Raw genomic sequence first — 16964 nt, 5'->3', positions numbered from 1 at the left:
TCCCAAGTAGCTGAGTTGATAGGCCTGCAGCCACATTTGGCGTTTGACAAGGGTTGGGTGGAAGGCATCAGCAGCCACAGGTAGAGCTCCTGCCTAGAATTCTCCAGTGAGGGGCTAGGACGTGGCTCAGTGGTAGAGCCCCTGCCTAGAATCCCCCAATGTGTTGCTGGGGGTGCAGGTCAGTAGCAAAGCACTTGCCTAGCATGTTGGAGGCCCTGGGTTCAATTTTCAGCACCTGCCCCCAACATGCAACTAGTCCCCTGGGCCTGGTCTCTTGAGGAACACCAGTTGGGACTTTGAACTTTTAAACAAATGTGACAAGCTTAGCCTGGAAGGTCACTGAGTTAGGAGTCCTTGGACTTGAAGTGCAGGCTTTATTGCCCCCCTCTTTTAGGGGGGTACTGATGGCCCAGCAGTAGTTCTTTCTACTATCCGCTGATTTTCACCCCTATCCAGGCCTTCCAAGTGGCTGAGGAACAGCTGGGCATCCCAGCCCTGCTAGACGCTGAGGACATGGTGGCCTTGAAGGTTCCAGACCGGCTGAGCATTCTCACCTATGTGTCACAATACTACAACTACTTCCATGGCCGGTCCCCAAGTGAGTCCCCATCCAGACGGGCCCTCCCTTGCCAAGGGGCATGACCAAGTCTCCTGACACTGTCCGGGCCACCAGCCCACGCTGCAGGAGCCTTTCCCATCCTCTGTCCTCATGGCTGAGCACTGAGCCTAGGGTGGGCAGTGATGCAGGGAGGTCCCTTTCTGAGACTACACATGTGGGTTCCTGGAGATGTGTCTGTTACCAAGGAGACCAAGGGCCTTTGTGCAAGTGTAGAATGAGATTCCCCTCCTCTCCCCCCCCCCCCGCTCCCTTATTCCCCCACCTAGAATTCCCCCTCCCTGTGCGCCTAGATGCACAGATGCATTCTTGTCCCAGTTTTTCTACCCTCTTTGCCCATCTCGACTCCCAAGGGCTTAGACAGCTGAGGCTGTACAATGAATGCCTGGTTGACTGTGGCAAAAGAAGCTGTGTGGCCCAGGCAGGGATGGCCAGGCAGGGCAGGGAGGGCAAACTGGGTCTTCAGTCAGTCCTGTGAGTGGGGAGCCTCTTGGCTTCCTGTACAACATTCCTCTTACAGCTTTAGAACTCTCCGGAATCCCCCTGGGCGGAGGGCCAGCTCCAAATGGTGGTTTGGAGACAGAAAAGTCCCTTTCTGTGACCCTAGATGGGGTTGTCGGCTAGGAGAGGGGGTGAGGGCCAGACCACGGTTTTCTGGGAAGCATGTGCCCTGGGGTTGTCCTTCTCCAACTCTGCATCTCACCAGCTGTCCCAGGACGCCCGTGCCTTTCACTGTGAGCACAGGGACCTCTTAGAGAGCACAGGCTCTGAGTGGGACCCGCCTGACCCCTGTTTCCTGTGTCTCATGCCAGTTGGGGGCATGGCTGGCATAAAGAGACCCTCATCCGATTCGACCGAAGAACTTTCTGGAAAGAAGGGCCTGTCCCAGCCTGCCAAGTTGCCCTCGCCGGCTCAAACCCAGAGGTCACCACTGTCCCCAGCTCGGACAAACCCTGTGGTTCAGAGGAATGAAGGTGGCTCACAAAGACCATCCCCAAAGGCTGTAAGCATGTCTTGATTGAGTGGGCATTAGAGGCCTATGTATATCACAAAATGTATGACTGTGTGGGATTCTCCCTTAGTACAGCAAGCACCCCTTCCCTTGCTTTGTATCCAGCGCACCCACTGAGGTGACCAGCGTGGCAAGAATTGTGATTCCCATAATACAGATAGGTAAACTGAGGCATAGGAGGTCCTCCAGGTGGAATGGAGCTGTAACCCTAGACCTTTCCTGGTTGATTTAGATTGTTGTCCTCTTTCCTGGTTGGGAAGGGACACTGGATTGGACCTTTCTTCCTAGGCCAGCTCTGCAATGCTGACCTTGAGTGCCCCCTGCTGTCCCTTAGAGCTTACTACAGGTTCCATGAAGCCAGAGCAAGGCAGGCCAGGATGCAGAGGGAATTGGTCTGATCCCAGAGGCTGGTGGGGTGTTATAAGGTATAAGGTTTGTCTCTAGCCCCACCATGAGTTGCCAGCATCTCTGGAATCCAGTCTCCTTCTTTCCAACGAGGCCACTGTGAAGGTCCTGAGTGTGTAGCCACACCCATGCCCTGGCTAGTCACTCTCCAGGGCCTCAGTTCTCCAGCCTGTAGAGTGGGATCGTCACCTCTGGGCTGAGGGGGGAGGCTGGAGACATCGGCTGCCTCTCAGTGACCCCGACACCCCCTGCAGGCTCCGGGGACCGCGGGAAGCTCTGTCAGCAGTATCTGTGGGGTCTGTGGCAAACATGTTCACCTTGTGCAGCGGCACCTGGCTGACGGGCGCCTCTACCACCGAAGCTGCTTCAGGTACGGTTGCTGCTGCATGCTGGGGTGTACCTTTCCTTCTCACACACTTCCCTGGCTCCCGTGGCCCTCCCATCCGTCTTCCATTGGTGACAGTATAGCTGAACCCCAATATCCTCTTTTAATGTCCCCTGGGGGATGTCCCTCTAGATTCACTGACTTAATTCTGTTCTCAGCCCTTTGTGTTTTTTTTTTTTTTTTTAAACTTTGTGACCCTTAATAATCTCCTTCGTGTTTCCCAGAATCTTCTAGATTTGGGGACAAGGAGTGAATCCTATGTCCATTTTTTATGAGCTTGGTGGCAGTTGGACCCCTGAAAGTGGGTTACACTGTGTGGTCTTCATATATGCAAGCAGGAGGTGACATGTTTTCTGTGGTGTGCACCCCCCCCCGACAAGCATACGGGTGGAGGCTGTAACCCACAATGATGATTAAAATCACTAAGGAGCATTTGCTGGAAGGGTCAGCCACTGGAGGAGTGGGTACAGGAGTGTGGCCCTGTGTGCCTTTGGCAGAGTGGAATGGATGAACCCGGGGGGTGAACGAATGATTGATCAAGAGCTCGGGCTCTGAGTTTTGGTGGCTTATTCTCACAGGTGTAAACAGTGCTCCAGCACGCTGCACTCGGGGGCCTACCGTGCCACGGGAGAGCCCGGAGTCTTCGTCTGTACCCACCACAGCTCAGAAGTCACCTCTGTGAGCCCCAAGTCATCAAACCTGGCCTCCAGGAAACCAGGGGGTGTCACTGCAGACACCAGGCCATTCGGCGTCTCATGGACGGTTCAGGAGGCAAATGGAGAGGGGACACCACTGAGGGTCAGGACAGCAGCATGGGAACACGCTGGAGGAAACACAACCGCCAAAGGTTTTGTCCAGACGGAACTTAAGCCACCATCTACCTCCCAAGTCCACGTGGGGAGCTCTGCGGGGCCCAAGCTACCCACGATCACAGTGACTACTACTTCTGTGACTAGCAAAGCTCTCACCCATGTGACGAATAGCTCCCCAATAGGATGGTCATCGCCTGCCCAGAGCAGCCCAGCGAACTTCAACTCCCGCCCAGTTGTATCCCCAAGTGCTCGGAACACTCACCTACCTGGGTCCCAAGGGCAGACAGCCTCAAAAGGTGTTAAGACTCAGCTCAACTTGAACTCAGAGTCTTCAAACACAGCGGTCACCCCAGCCTGGACTTCCTCAGCCTCTAAGACCCAGCAGGCCCGAGAGAAATTTTTCCAGACCCCTCCCTCGGCCCCAGCCCCAGCCTCAGCCCCAGCCCCAGCCCCCACCAGCAAGGTCCCCACTGTAGTGACTGTCCCCACCAGCAAGGTCCCCAATGTGGTGACTGCCCCCACCAGCAAGGTCCCCACTGTAGTGACTGTCCCCACCAGCAAGGTCCCCACTGTGGTGTCTGCCCCCACCAGCAAGGTCCCTACTGTGGTGTCTGCCCCCACCAGCAAGGTCCCCACTGTGGTGAATTCCACTAATAGCAGGGTCACCACGGTAGTAAATGCCCCCACCAGCAAGGTCCCCACTGTAGTGAGTGCCACAAATGGCAGGGTGCCCACTGTGGTGACTGCCCACACTGGTAGGGTCCCTGCTGTGATGAATACCTCTGCCAGCAAAGTCTCTCCTGTTGTGGATGCCCCTGCCCAGGAGAGCAGCCGGGAGCAAGCATTAAGTGTCCTTAGGAAGGCCCTTCCGGCGCTGACAGGATCTGGTACCCAGGCTCCAAACAGGTAGGTGGGAGGGATGTGGATGTAGCTGCGACCTGCCCCCCAGGTCTGTCTCTCTGTGAGGCCTTCATCTCCTTATCTGGGAATTGGAGGTGGGGAGCAGGAGAGAGGCAGGAATGCAGGGCATGGTGGTCTTACAGACATTGGTGGCTGCAGGTGGTCCACACTAGACTGGTGCTCCTGAGCCCTTTTGCCTGTCTTGTGGACAGGAAAAGAGCAGGGAGGCACACGGCCTGGCTCCGTGCCTTGGATGACTTGTGTGAATGGAGCTGGGTCCTGAGGGTCCTTTGTGCCTGGCACACTGACCATACGGTGCAGATAGAAGGGGAACAGTCATCCCTCACAGGAACATGTCCTGTGGCAGGCCACATGCTCCACCTGGCCTCCAAGGGAGAGTCCTTTCGCTCCCTCAACATCTGGAGTTTCCTGGCATCCCTTGGTTGGTGGCCACCTCTCTCCATCTCTGACTCCATTATTGCATGGAGTCTACCGTCTCTCTCTTCTGTCTTTTTTTCTTTTGTAGAGAGTTGGAGATGGAACTGAGGGCATCTCACATGCTAGGCAAGGGCTCTACCACTGAGCCACACCCCAGCCCCTCACTGGGGGATTCTAGGCAGGGGCTCTACCACTGAGCTACACTCCAGCCCCTCACTGGGGGATTCTAGGCAGGGGCTCTACCACTGAGCCATACCCCAGCCCCTCACTGGGGATTCTAGGCAGGGGCTCTACCACTGAGCCACGCCTCCAGCCCCTCACTGGGGGATTCTAGGCAGGGGCTCTACCACTGAGCCACACCTCAGCCCATCACTGGGGGATTCTATGAAGGAGCTCTACACTGAGCCACACCCAGGACTTTTTAAAAGTTCTGTATGATGTGTGTGATGGGAGAACATGTCACAATGTCTGTATGGAGTTAGAGAACAATTTTATGGAGTTGGTTTTTCCTTTCACCTTTGTGTGGGTTCTGGGGATTGAATTCAGGTTGTCGGGCTCTCAGGACAAGCGCTTCTATCCATTGAGCCATCTTGCCAGTCCAGTCCTGGTGTTTTGAGACGAGATCTTGTGTATCCCAGCCCTCTAATTTACATGATGACCATCCACTCCAAATACTCCTGCCTCACCTTCCCCATTGCTGGGATTATAGGTACATCTCCACATCTGCGTTGTTGGCCTCTTAGGACATTAGTGTTTTGAATGTTGACCACTGTACGCATTATAATGTGGTCACATTGACTGATCCTCACCATCCACTTTTGGTTTTTCTCAGACAAGGCTTTTATATATGTGTAGCCCTGGCCATCCTGGAACTCACTCTGTAGACCAGGCTAGCCCTGAATTTAGAGATCTGCCTGCCTCTGCTTCCTGAGTGCTGCTGGGATTACAGGCATGCACCACCACTTTTTTTTTTTTTTTTTTTAAAGATTTATTTATTATTTATTATATGTAAGTACACTGTAGCTGTCTTCAGACACACCAGAAGAGGGCATCAGATCTCATTATGGATGGTTGTGAGCCACCATGTGGTTGCTGGGATTTGAACTCTGGACCTTTGGAAGAGCAGTCAGTGCTCTTAACCACTGAGCCATCTCTCCAGCCCTCACCACCACTTTTTAAAAATAATATCACACCCCAAGATCTCCAGCGACTCCCCAGCGGATGTGAGTTTTTGGGTATCCCATTTAGCCCAGTACAGCTGTTAGTGAGCTGGGTTGGTCCTTGATTTCTAGGTAGGACATTCCTGGTTTGTAACTGCCTAAACCCACTCCCGTTTGGTGCCCAGGGGCTCCTGAGCTGGCCCTAGGGTCAGGAGGAGATTGACTGTGCTGCCGTTCCTGGGCTGTGGTAAAAGGCTCTGCAGAGTGGGCTTGTCAGAGCTTGGAGCGGTGCCGAATGTTGCCTAGGCTCTGTGTAACCTGCATGTGTGTGTTACCTCAGGGAATTCAGGTAGCCCAGAGCCGTGCATCCCAGGCAGGGGCTGGTGCCTGGCTAGACTGCTCAGCCTATGAGTATCTTAGTACTGAGATGGGCAAGTGTAGAGCAGCCTTTGGCTCGAGCCATGGCTGCCCATAGTGCTTCAGCGCTGGCACCCCACGTTGAATATATTTGGGGGATACTTTATTCCCAATGGACACCAGATTTGATACTATAAAACAGCTAGTAGTGCCTGCGAGTGCTACAAGCAGATGCTTTGGGCCATCTATCTGAGGGTAGATTGTCCACCGTTCTTTGAGCTCACTCTGGAAACTGGCTTCTTGTCGGGAGGGTGACCCCTGGGTTTGCCCGTACCTGATGCCCATTCTCTTCCCCACAGGTCCTTCCCAGCCACTTCCTCTGTCCTGGTAACCCTTCCCAAGAATGAAGTGCCACAAAAAGTTCCCTCAGACAAGCTCTCAGCTTTAACCACCCAGACTCCTAATTTCACTATAAAGCTAGAGCCTTCAGCCCCAGTGAATGTGGGCAATACCGCTGTATTTCTCCAGGCTGGCAAAAAGAGCCCGAGTATTTCTCCAAGGGTTGGTAAGACCAGCGTTGGCTCCAGGCCACAAGCAGAGGTGGCAGGAGTAAAGGGTAAGGGTCCCTGCTATGGGATGGGGTCCCTGGGGTCTGCTGCTCCACAAGTGTTGCTGCTATATATATGTCCTGACTGTGTTTCTTTCTGAACGGTGTTTGGGGTGTCTGCCGTTTGGTGGCTTAGCTCTCAGGATCCATAGTCCTCTATGGGTCTTCATCTACTGCCCCTATGTGGCTGTGGCTATGGCCAGTGTTGCCAGGGTCACACCATGACCCTTGTCCCAGGTTCATATCTTAGCCTAGGCCACTATGCTTTCTGCCCTTAGCGGTATCCCCAGGGAGCAGAACGAGGCCCCGGGTTCCTCTTGCACCCCCAGTAACTCTTCTCAGACACCTCGCTCTGTTTGCATGCCTCTGGCTATTCTGTGGGTGTCTGGGGAAGCAGGGCTCAGGATGCACCACAAAGGTATCTTTTTGCATCTTTCCCTTGATGGAGTTCCCTGTTGAATGTACTGTTAGGTGTGAGCTAAGCGTGACTACTGATAGGGAGCCACACCTAGTTGTTCCTCATTACACTACACATCAGAGAGCTGGTCCACAGGGCTTCCCTTCTGTGTCAACACCCATCTGACAGATTGGAAATTGAGTACAGGAAGGGGCAGTGACTCTCTCAGGGGAACACAATACAGTAGCCAGGCTAGGAGCCCCACTTCGGTCCTGTGTGGTGGGCTGGCTCTGGTGGGTGTCAAAGGATGCAGTTGGCTAGAAAGAGATGTCTCAAGCTGTCTTACCTACTTGATCTGTTTTCTACCCTCAGGTCCAGGTCCCATCTCTCAGGAAGGCCAAGAGGAGGGACCAGAAGGATGGAGGGCCCGGCTGAAGCCTGTGGATAAGAAAACCCCTGCTGGGAGGTGAGCAGGGGCTGGGCTCAGAAGCAGAGCTTCACCTGTGTCCTTGGGTCTGCAGGATGAGCTGAGCCAGCATACAGCAGGTGCCTAATTAAGAGTGTGTGGGCACATGGCAGTGTACATGTGGGAATTGACACAGCTCTGGCTGAAAGGCATACACGCACTTGGACCTTTCAGTATCCATAGAAAAAGTTGGGTCACACTAGCTTGTGTATGCTGGGACCCTTCACCTTTCAGGTAACAGGGACATCTCATCTCAGTGGGATGACTTAAGAGATATGGTGAATGCTGGGCAGGTGTCACTCCAGGGAGCTCCCATGAGCCTGGCTTGGGATGAGTGTCAGTGTAGCTGGTCCCTGCAAGCCTGAGGTACCCTGGCCCCACAAGGAGTATGTGGAGACCCACAGCCCTGTGCCCTAGAGGTGGAAGCAGGGAGGTCCTGGAATTAGAGGCCAGGATGACGCAGGACTGGCCACGTGGCTTCCTTCAGACCATGAGGACCTTGGACATAGGCATATGGCTTTGAGACTCCTGGCCATCCCCATCTGGGCTGGGACTTAACTTTATCTTCCACCCAGGTCTCTGGAGCAAAAAGAGCCAGTCCTGGCAGAGCCAAGGATAGGTGACACTTCCAGGAAAGCCTCTAGTAGCTCTGACTCCAGCGTCCATATCACCTTGACTTCTATTCAGCACAAGAGGAAACCATGCCCTGCTGGTTCCGGGCCCAGTCCTGCAGGTAACGCTTGTGGGAACTCAGACATGTTCTTGTATATACTCCAACTGGGGTCAGGCAGAGGCCCTGCTCAGCTAGAGGGCGTGTATGCAGGGTATGGATGTGTATGAATGTGTGTTCCTGGAGGGGTTTAATGTGCATTCATGTATGGTCATGTGTGAGACATGTCTATGGGCATGTGTGTACATGTATATTCAGACACAAGATTTATGTATGCACACCTATTTGGATATGGGATGTCGACATGTACATGCATGTGTAGATGTAATAAGGTATGTGTGAATGTGTGTCATCACTCGCTGGATAAATGGGCACACGTGTATTCATGGGATGTATGTATATGAGGCATGTTCCAGTATGATCTGTACGTATGCACATGTGTTTTCAGACACAGAATGTACGTGTGCAAGGCATGTTCTTTATGTGTGTACGTGTGTGTTCATGCATGGGATATATGTGTGTGAGGCATGTTCAGGAACAGGCTGAAAATATGTGTATGTATGTGTCAGGCATGGATGCATGTATGTGCATTCATGTTTAGATGTGTCTGTAAACACATACATACTGGGTCATGTGCCACCTATGGGCACCTTCCAAGGTCACACTATGTAATGTCAGCAGCACTGGCCTTGTGGATCTGTTGGATGCTGCCTCCCTGGGAGGACATGGCCAGTCTGGGCAGGACAGGGGGCTACCTTGGGAGGTACATGGCACTGTGATGCTGGCTGTCCTGTGACAGAGTAGAGCTCTGGCTACACTCAGTGTCAGGGCTCTGGCCAGCAGGCTTGACACACGTCGTCACTCCCACCCTCTTGTGCTGGCAGCCCTCTCTCCTTCTCCATCACACCGCAAGAAACTAGCTGTCCCTCCCAGCCTTGATGTTTCAGCTGATTGGCTCCAGCCAGAGCCCAAGAAGCAGGAAGATGGGACCAGGAGCTGTAAGGAGGAGAAGTCACCCACCAGGTGGTCAAGAGGTCAGTTCCAGGGATGCTTGGAGGGGGGCAATGCCTGCCAGGGCTCACAGCCTAGACTAGAGGGGTCAGTTTATGTCCAAGGCATGTCCAGGTCACATCCAGATTCTGTTCTCCAGAGAGGTCTGCAGTCCTGGACAGTGGCCTTGCTCCACCTGGTGAAGCTGTCACTTCCCCAGTCAGGGTGAGTAAGCTGGGCTTCAGGGGGCAGCTGGGCCTTGGTCCTTACCTTTTGCTCACTGTTCATTGGTTCCCCCAGCTCCACCCCGACTATATCCCCCAGGAGGAGCTGCAGAGGCAGCTGCAGGACATTGAGAGCCAACTGGACGCCCTGGAGCTCAGGGGTGTTGAGTTGGAGAAGCGGCTGCGGGCAGCTGAGGGAGGTGAGCAGCTTGGCCCTACCCAGGGCCGTGCCCTGTTGCTGACCATGGCCACACTCTGTCAGCTTTCCACGCCCCTAGATGACTGGCCACACCTCCATGGGCTGACTATACCCAATAGTTGGCCACGCCCATAAGTTGGCCATCCCCTTATTGGCAGGCCATATTCCTATAAGTCTTACCTGCACTGAATGACCATGGCCACATTAGTTGGCCATCCCTTGGTGGTTGTTGACTAATCATGCATCTTACTGGTACAGGCTGGCTCCATCCCATACTAGCTGCAGACTGGCTTGCCCAGGCTGGCTGCAGGCTCTCCTGGGTACCCCCAGCTAGCTTTCATACTATTCCAAGCCTGCCCTTCCGTACCAGTGTAGGTCCCAGGGTCTCTGTGGCCTTCCCTACCCCAGCCGTGTCTCTACAGATGCTTCTGAGGATAGCCTCATGGTGGACTGGTTCCGGCTTATTCATGAGAAGCAGCTACTGTTGAGGCTGGAATCGGAACTCATGTACAAGTGAGGACCCCCCAGCCTTGTGCTACCCTGCCTGGACCACCCAGTGGATGGGGTTGGGAACATCCTGGTCAGGCTGAGCCTCAGACCTGTGCATCCTGCAGGTCCAAGGACCAGCGCCTGGAGGAGCAGCAGCTGGACCTCCAGGGTGAGCTGCGCAGGCTGATGGACAAGCCAGGTGGGTGCCTGTCCCAGGAAACCTGGCTCGGGAGCCGTCAACCCATGTGCCAGCTTCCCCACTTGCTCTGCCTTGACCCATGAGAGTCCAATGGTGATAGGGTCATGACTGAGCCATGAGGCTTATGGCTTTTGTTCTTGTGCTTCTGGCTGTGTGACCTCAGACAAACGCCTTAGCTGTCCTATGCCTGAGTTTGATGCTCTTCAAAGTAAGGGCCTCACAGTGTCTTCTTTTAGCCCCCAACAGCTAGTGTGAGATTGTCCAAGGGGATGACATGGGAGGGACACTTTAAGTAATAGGAACAGCCTTCCACCACATCCTCCTGGCTGTAGGACCCCTGCCCCAGCCTTTCATAGTGAAGACAGAGACCACAGGCCCCACACTCGGGGGACTGTCCCTGGATCTGGTCCACTCTGTAAGCCATCCCCACCAATGGAGGAGAGCAACACAGGCGTTGGGGCTCTTCTGTCCCTGAACAGAATGGAGCTTCTACTAACAGCAGGCTGTGTCCACAGAGGGTCTGAAGTCCCCCCAGGACCGCCAGCGGGAGCAGGAGCTGCTGAGCCAATACGTGAACACCGTGAATGACCGAAGTGACATCGTTGACTTCCTGGATGAGGATCGGCTCCGGTGAGGGACAAGGGGCCCCGGGGAGGGTAGCCTGGGGTGAGAGCTGCTCCTAGCTGGCAGGCTGTCTTTTACTTAGTGAAACCTAGGGTGCATTGCACAAGAGGACTTGGGGATGGGGAGGCTAGTCCTCCCATGTGGCTTCTTCTTACAGCACTGCCCAGCATAGCTCATGAAGGAAATGGCCCATCATTCAGTGTGACAGCCATGAGTGGCTGATAGACCGCAGTCTTTAGCCTGGGAAACTGAACTGTGAGCCTAACATGTCTTTTTAAAATAAAAGATGTGTTTATTGACTATTTTTATATATTTTAATTACGTTTCTGCAAGAATTTATGTGCACCACGTGTATGCAACCACCTGTGAAGCCAGAAGGGGGCATCAGATTTCCTTGGAACTATAATTACAGGTGTTTGTGAGCTGCCGTGTGGGACTGAACATGGGTCCTCTCCAAGAGGAGTGAGCACCCTTAACTGCTGAGCCATCTTTGTGGCCCCTAAAACTGCTTTTATATATAATCCTCCTTTCTGGAATGAGGACAGTGGCTGGGCTTCTGGGCTTATGTCCCCTTCTGCTGAGTGTTTTCTGCTCTGTGCATAAACAGTTCTGTAGTGGTGGTTGTAGTGACAAATTATCTTGTGTGTGTGTTGCTGGGAATTAAACTTACCCTCATGAATACTACGCAAAAGCTCTGCCACTGCTCCCAGCCCCTCATGGGGGATTCTAGGCAGGGGCTCTTACCACTGAGCCACGCCCCCAGCCCCTCACTGAGGGATTCTAGGCAGGGGCTCTACCACTGAGCCATGCCCCAGCCCCTCACTGGGGGATTCTAGGCAGGGGCTCTACCACTGAGCCACACCCCCAGCCCCTCACTGAGGGATTCTAGGCAGGGGCTCTACCACTGAGCCACACCCCCAGCCTCTCACTGGGGGATTCTAGGCAGGGGCTCTACCACTTAGCCACGCCCCCAGCCCCTCACTGTGGGATTCTAGGCAGGGGCTCTACCACTGAGCCACACCCCCAGCCTCTCACTGGGGGATTCTAGGCAGGAGCTCTACCACTGAGCCACGCCCCCAGCCCCTCACTGGGGGATTCCAGGCAGGGGCTCTACCACTGAGCTACACCCCCAGCCTCTCACTGGGGGATTCTGTTGTTGTATTATGGCTCCAGCACTGTTCATACTTTATTTTGAGACATGGTCTTACTAAATTGCCTAGGCCTTCAACTCACTCTTTGGCCCAGGTTGGCTTTGAACTCAATAGTCCTGCTCCAGTCTTCCAAGTAGTTGGTATGACAGGCCTGCACCATCAAGCCCAGTTTAGTACTTAATTTTAATCACATGTGTCTAGCTGAGTATTTTCTGGTGGTTTCAGATCTTCTCCATGCTCCCGGCTGTGGCAGGAGCCTGAGCCAGTTAGTGGTGTCACATCTAAGAGGGAAATGAGTGTGTGCATGCTTATGCTTGCCTTCTCGGCTCTCTCTCTGTGAACTGAGGCCCAATGTCCAGGCCACACAGGGTCATCCCAAGGCTGCCCTCAAACCAAACTCTGTGTGACCCTAAGAGGGTCAGACCAGGTTATCTGGTCGCCTGTTATCCCCAGATCACTGTTGATTGGCAAGGCTGGGGAGGACCTGGACCTGCCTGGTGATGGAGGAAGGAGTGGAGCCTCATGTGAGGGCAAGTCAGCAAGTGGGGCTGACTCTGCTGTTAGAGAGAGCACATGATCCCTGTAGCTCTCCAGGGCCCACATCCCTTACAGTCGCCCTGTCCCCATTCCAGGGAACAGGAAGAGGACCAAATGCTGGAGAATATGATCCAGAACCTGGGTAATTATGGGGCACAATCGGGGGTGAGCAGGATGGTCTCCCCCAGCTTGGGGGGGTGGGCCTCCTGTGGGAGGGGCAGCCCCGCAGGCGGCGGGGAAGGAAACCCTCACAGGAGCCTCACGGGGGGCTGCATGGCTTTGTTCTCCCCTCAGGCCTCCAGAGAAAGAAGTCCAAGTCCTTCTTGTCCAAGATCTGGTCCTCGAAGAGCAAAAGCGGGCAGGCCTGAGCTGCACGTGGCTGGCACTGGGCCCTGGACCTCCTCAGGAAGAGACTGGTGCTGCGGTCCCCGAAAGGGATACTGGGGGTGCCAGGGCCTGGGCCTCCCACTCTGGGTCCTCGTCACCTCAATAAAGACACTGACCTTCCCACAGTTGCCTGTGTGTGTCACCGTGCCAGGGGCTGGGCGCCTGTGTGCCAGCCCTGGGCATGTGCCAGGTGCTCTGGGTGGGCACTCGTTTTCTGTGCTAGATGTTTTTCGGTCACCATCATAAAATATCCCAACAGGGCAGCTAAAGGGGGAAGAGTTTGTTTCAGCTCCCAGTTCTAAGTTACAGTGTGTCACTGAGGGAAGTCACAGTGGCCAGGCTTTGAGTAGCTGGCCACATCTCATCCCCAGTGAAAAACAGAGAGAAATGAATGCGTGCATACTTGTTGCTCAGTTTTCCTTTTATTGGGGGAGGGGCTGTTCAAGACAGAGTCTCTCTGTGTAGGTAGCCCTGACTGTCCTGGAACTCACTCTGTAGACCAGGCTGGCCTTGAATTCAGAGATCCTCCTGCCTCTGCCTCCTAAGTGCTGGGATCAAAGGTGTGCGCCACCACTGCTTGGCTCAGTTTCCTTTTTTTAGTTTTAGATAATTCAGGTCCCAACCCAGGGATGGCGTTGCTTACTCTCAGGCTGGGTCTTCCCACTTCCATTGAGACAATCAAGACATGCCTGCAGACCAACCTAATCTACAGCAGTTCCTTGTTGAAACACTGTGTCCAGTTGACAGTTGAAGCTAATCACAATCCTCTCTGGACATGTTATTGCTTCCTGGCTGTGCCTACAGAAAGGAGGACAGAGTGGACATTATAGTTACTATGCCTCCATGGCCTGGGTCTGTACCCTGGACACGGGTGACCTGTGAGCCTGGGATAGAAGATGCCTAGGGTTTATAGTTTGATAGAGCCCCTGGGTGTCTTCTCATTGCTGGGCTGTGCCTCGCAACCTCGAAAGACCAATTGGGTAAGAGAGGCTTGGGGGAGCCATGCCACAGATAGGCAGGGCTAGGCCAATAGCAAAGTGGCTGGGTGTGGCAGTGGGCTGGCCAGGCTTCTGTCAACTTGACACAAGCTGAAGTCATCTGAGAATTAAGGAAAAGCCTCCCTAAGATGGCAGGTAGGCAAGCCTGTAAGGCATTTCCTCTTTCTTTCTTTTTGTTGTTGTTTTTGTTTTTTGAGACAAGGTTTCTCTGGGCAGCCCTGACTGTCCTGGAACTTACCCTGTAGACCGGGCTGGTCTGAAACTCAGGACTCCTGCCTTTGCCTCTGAGTGCTCAAAGGTGTGCACCACCACTCAGCTCTGAGGCATTTTCTTGATTAGTGAGTGACTAATGGGATCCACAGCCTTCTGTGGGTGGAGCCATTCCTGGGCTGGTGGTCCTGGGTCCTGAGCAAGCCAGTAAGCAGCACCCCTTCATGGCCTCTGCATCAGCTCCTGCCTCCAGGTTCCTGCCCTGACTTCCTCCAATGATAAACAAAGCTGTGGAAATAGAAGCCAAATAAGCCCTTTGTTCCCCAAGTTGCTTTGGTCATGGTGTTTCATCACAACTGTAACCCTAACTAGGACAGCAATTAGTACCAGTTGTGTTTTGACTGATCAGACCATGTATTTGGGAGAGGATTAATTAAGGATTTGGAACCTTGGGCTAGAAAAGCCATTGAGTGTTGTTGAGATCTCAGTGAGCTGTTCTATGGGATCTTGGAAGAGAAGAACGTTAAGAACAGAGCAGGCAACGTGTGACTGGCTTGTGAAATCTCAGAGGAAGTCTGGGAGTCCCTTAAGGACTCTATCAGAGGCAGTAGCTATCTTGGGTAAAGAATCCTGGTTCTAGCCGGGCGTGGTGGCGCACGCCTTTAATCCCAGCACTTGGGAGGCAGAGGCAGGCAGATTTCTGAGTTCGAGGCCAGCCTGGTCTACAAAGTGAGTTCCAGGACAGCCAGAGCTACACAGAGAAACCCTGTCTCGAAAAACCAAAAAAAAAAAAAAAAAAAAAAGAAAAAGAATCCTGGTTCTGGTCAGCTGGGGTTGAAAACTCAGCTGTGATTCACAAGCTAACAGAAACACTGTAGTAACACCTTCGCTTTACTGGGGTGATGGACGCTGATCATCTGGGGCTGAAGAATCAGCTCGGATCAAAAAGGCCAGCAGCTCTGAGGTGAAATCTGTGAAGTGTTTCCTCAGAGTCAACACATAGAAGCTAGTTGTGTTCCAGAAGCAGTCAAGATTGTACCTGGTGCTAAACTTGGTCACATTTAAGAGTCACCCAGGTGGTACTGGTTTTAAAGACATGAAGGGGTCATGGAGAACAGCTGAGGCTTGGTGCTGTGAGTCACCAAGAGAGGCCATTGGTGAAGCTGCAGCCGTGGTGGCAGTTGATGGCCCAGGACTGAAAGGGTCATGCAAAGAAGTTGAGGCTTGGCACTGTGAAAAGAGCCTATGAGAGGCTATTGGTGAAAGTGGGGCCCAGTTGCAGCAGAAGACCCTAGCACTTTGGGACAACCACCAAGAACACCAGCAGCCATGGAGTGGAGCTGGTCAGAGCCTAGAGGGCAAGCTTGTGTGGGCTGCAGGGGGTGGAGCCGGAGAAGTGACCCAAACCCTTAGAGGAGCCCAGAAGATAGTGAGTGAGTTCCAGATATGATATCAGACACCGAGTTATTTACACGGCTGGAGTTTGGTTTTACTTTGATCTGAGTGGGACTGTTCTTTCCTTTTGAAATAAGAAAGCACTTAACTTATTTTTTTTTAATTTTATTTTATAGGGTCCCACAAGTTGAGAGACTTTGGACTTATAAAAGAGACTGGAACTTTTTTTTTTAAAAAGAGATTGATTTTTTTTTAAAAAAAAAAGGGTTTGAATTTGTAAGACTGTGGGCCCTTTTTCATTTGTAAAGTGATTATATTGTGATGTTTCTATCAGTGTGTGATCTTGGGGATGAACAAGAGAGAGAAGGGTGTGGCTTTACAGTGATGTGTTTGTGTGACAAGTTGGTCAGTTGTGCTGGATGGTTTTATGGCCCAAGCTTGACCTAAGCTAAAGTCACCTGAGAGGAGGGAACCTCAACTGAGAAAATGTCCCCACGCGTGCATGGTGGGGCACACCTTTAATCCCAGCACTTGGGAAGCAAGTTGCCTGGCCTACAAAGTAAGTTCCAGGGTAGCCAAATATAGTCCTGGCTGTCCCTGAAATTTACTCTGTAGACCAGACTGGCTTCAAACTCTGATTTCTCTGCCTCTGCCTCCCAAGTGCTAAAATTAAAGATGCGTGCCACCACCACCTGGCTGTAGGCTTTTTTTAGTGATTGATTGGGGGTGGGGCAGCCAACTGTGGGTGGTCCCATCCCTAGGCTTGTGGTCCTGGGTTCTATAGGAAAGCAGGCTGAGCAAGCCAGGGGAAGCAAGCCGGTAAATAGCACCCCTCCATGGCCTCTGCATCAGCTCCTGCCCCCAGGTCCCTGCTCTTCTTGTGCTCCTGTCTTAACAGCAGTGATGGACTATGGGTGTGGAAATGTAAGCCAAGCCTTTCCTCCTCATGTTGCTTTGATCATGGTGTTTCATCACAGTGGTAGTAACCTGAAGCAGTGTGGCCTTGGCACTCTAGGACCTCTCATGTATTAAGGACACAAAAGTTAGAGGGGCTTGGGCCAATCTAGATGCCCCTCCCCCTTCCCCAGTCTTAACCAACCATTGCAGTTCAGCACCTTGACCACCAGGGGCAGGCAGACTGGCACACACCAGGGCTAGGGCTGCTCGGAGGTGCCAGGAACCATTCTGCTATATAGATATGGTGATCTTAGAGGCTCAGAGAGGCTCCGCAGTTCTTGGAAGCCACACAGCAGGTCAGCTGCAGGTTGGAGGCTGGAACCCAGGGATGGATGGCTCTTTGAGCTCCTGGGCTGTGTCGTGGTGGTGGTGGCTGCTT

General features: G+C 53.2%; 1 protein-coding gene across 2 annotated transcripts in view; it reads left to right on the top strand.

The window, feature by feature from the left end:
- Nucleotides 1–13150, top strand: part of Micall2 (MICAL-like 2) — a 29642-nt gene extending 16492 nt beyond the window's left edge. The window contains exons 3-17 of one of the 2 annotated variants that reach the window (XM_011240974.3): nucleotides 457–598; nucleotides 1429–1619; nucleotides 2288–2403; nucleotides 2997–4136; nucleotides 6445–6701; nucleotides 7462–7555; nucleotides 8131–8288; nucleotides 9110–9259; nucleotides 9376–9440; nucleotides 9516–9639; nucleotides 10061–10151; nucleotides 10253–10326; nucleotides 10842–10956; nucleotides 12734–12780; nucleotides 12933–13150. In XM_011240974.3, the coding sequence (XP_011239276.1) occupies nucleotides 514–598; nucleotides 1429–1619; nucleotides 2288–2403; nucleotides 2997–4136; nucleotides 6445–6701; nucleotides 7462–7555; nucleotides 8131–8288; nucleotides 9110–9259; nucleotides 9376–9440; nucleotides 9516–9639; nucleotides 10061–10151; nucleotides 10253–10326; nucleotides 10842–10956; nucleotides 12734–12780; nucleotides 12933–13006 (2781 nt within the window). In that variant the 5' untranslated portion in view covers nucleotides 457–513 and the 3' untranslated portion in view covers nucleotides 13007–13150. The remainder of the gene's footprint in view (nucleotides 1–456; nucleotides 599–1428; nucleotides 1620–2287; nucleotides 2404–2996; nucleotides 4137–6444; nucleotides 6702–7461; nucleotides 7556–8130; nucleotides 8289–9109; nucleotides 9260–9375; nucleotides 9441–9515; nucleotides 9640–10060; nucleotides 10152–10252; nucleotides 10327–10841; nucleotides 10957–12733; nucleotides 12781–12932) is intronic. The other variant, NM_174850.3, reaches the window with a different exon arrangement.
- The last annotated feature ends 3814 nt before the right edge of the window (nucleotides 13151–16964 follow it).

Source organism: Mus musculus, chromosome 5 (genome assembly GCF_000001635.26).
Source record: "Mus musculus strain C57BL/6J chromosome 5, GRCm38.p6 C57BL/6J".
Lineage (NCBI taxonomy): Eukaryota > Metazoa > Chordata > Mammalia > Rodentia > Muridae > Mus > Mus musculus.
Note: the sequence above shows the minus strand (reverse complement) of the source record. Positions and strands in the feature narration are given on the sequence as shown.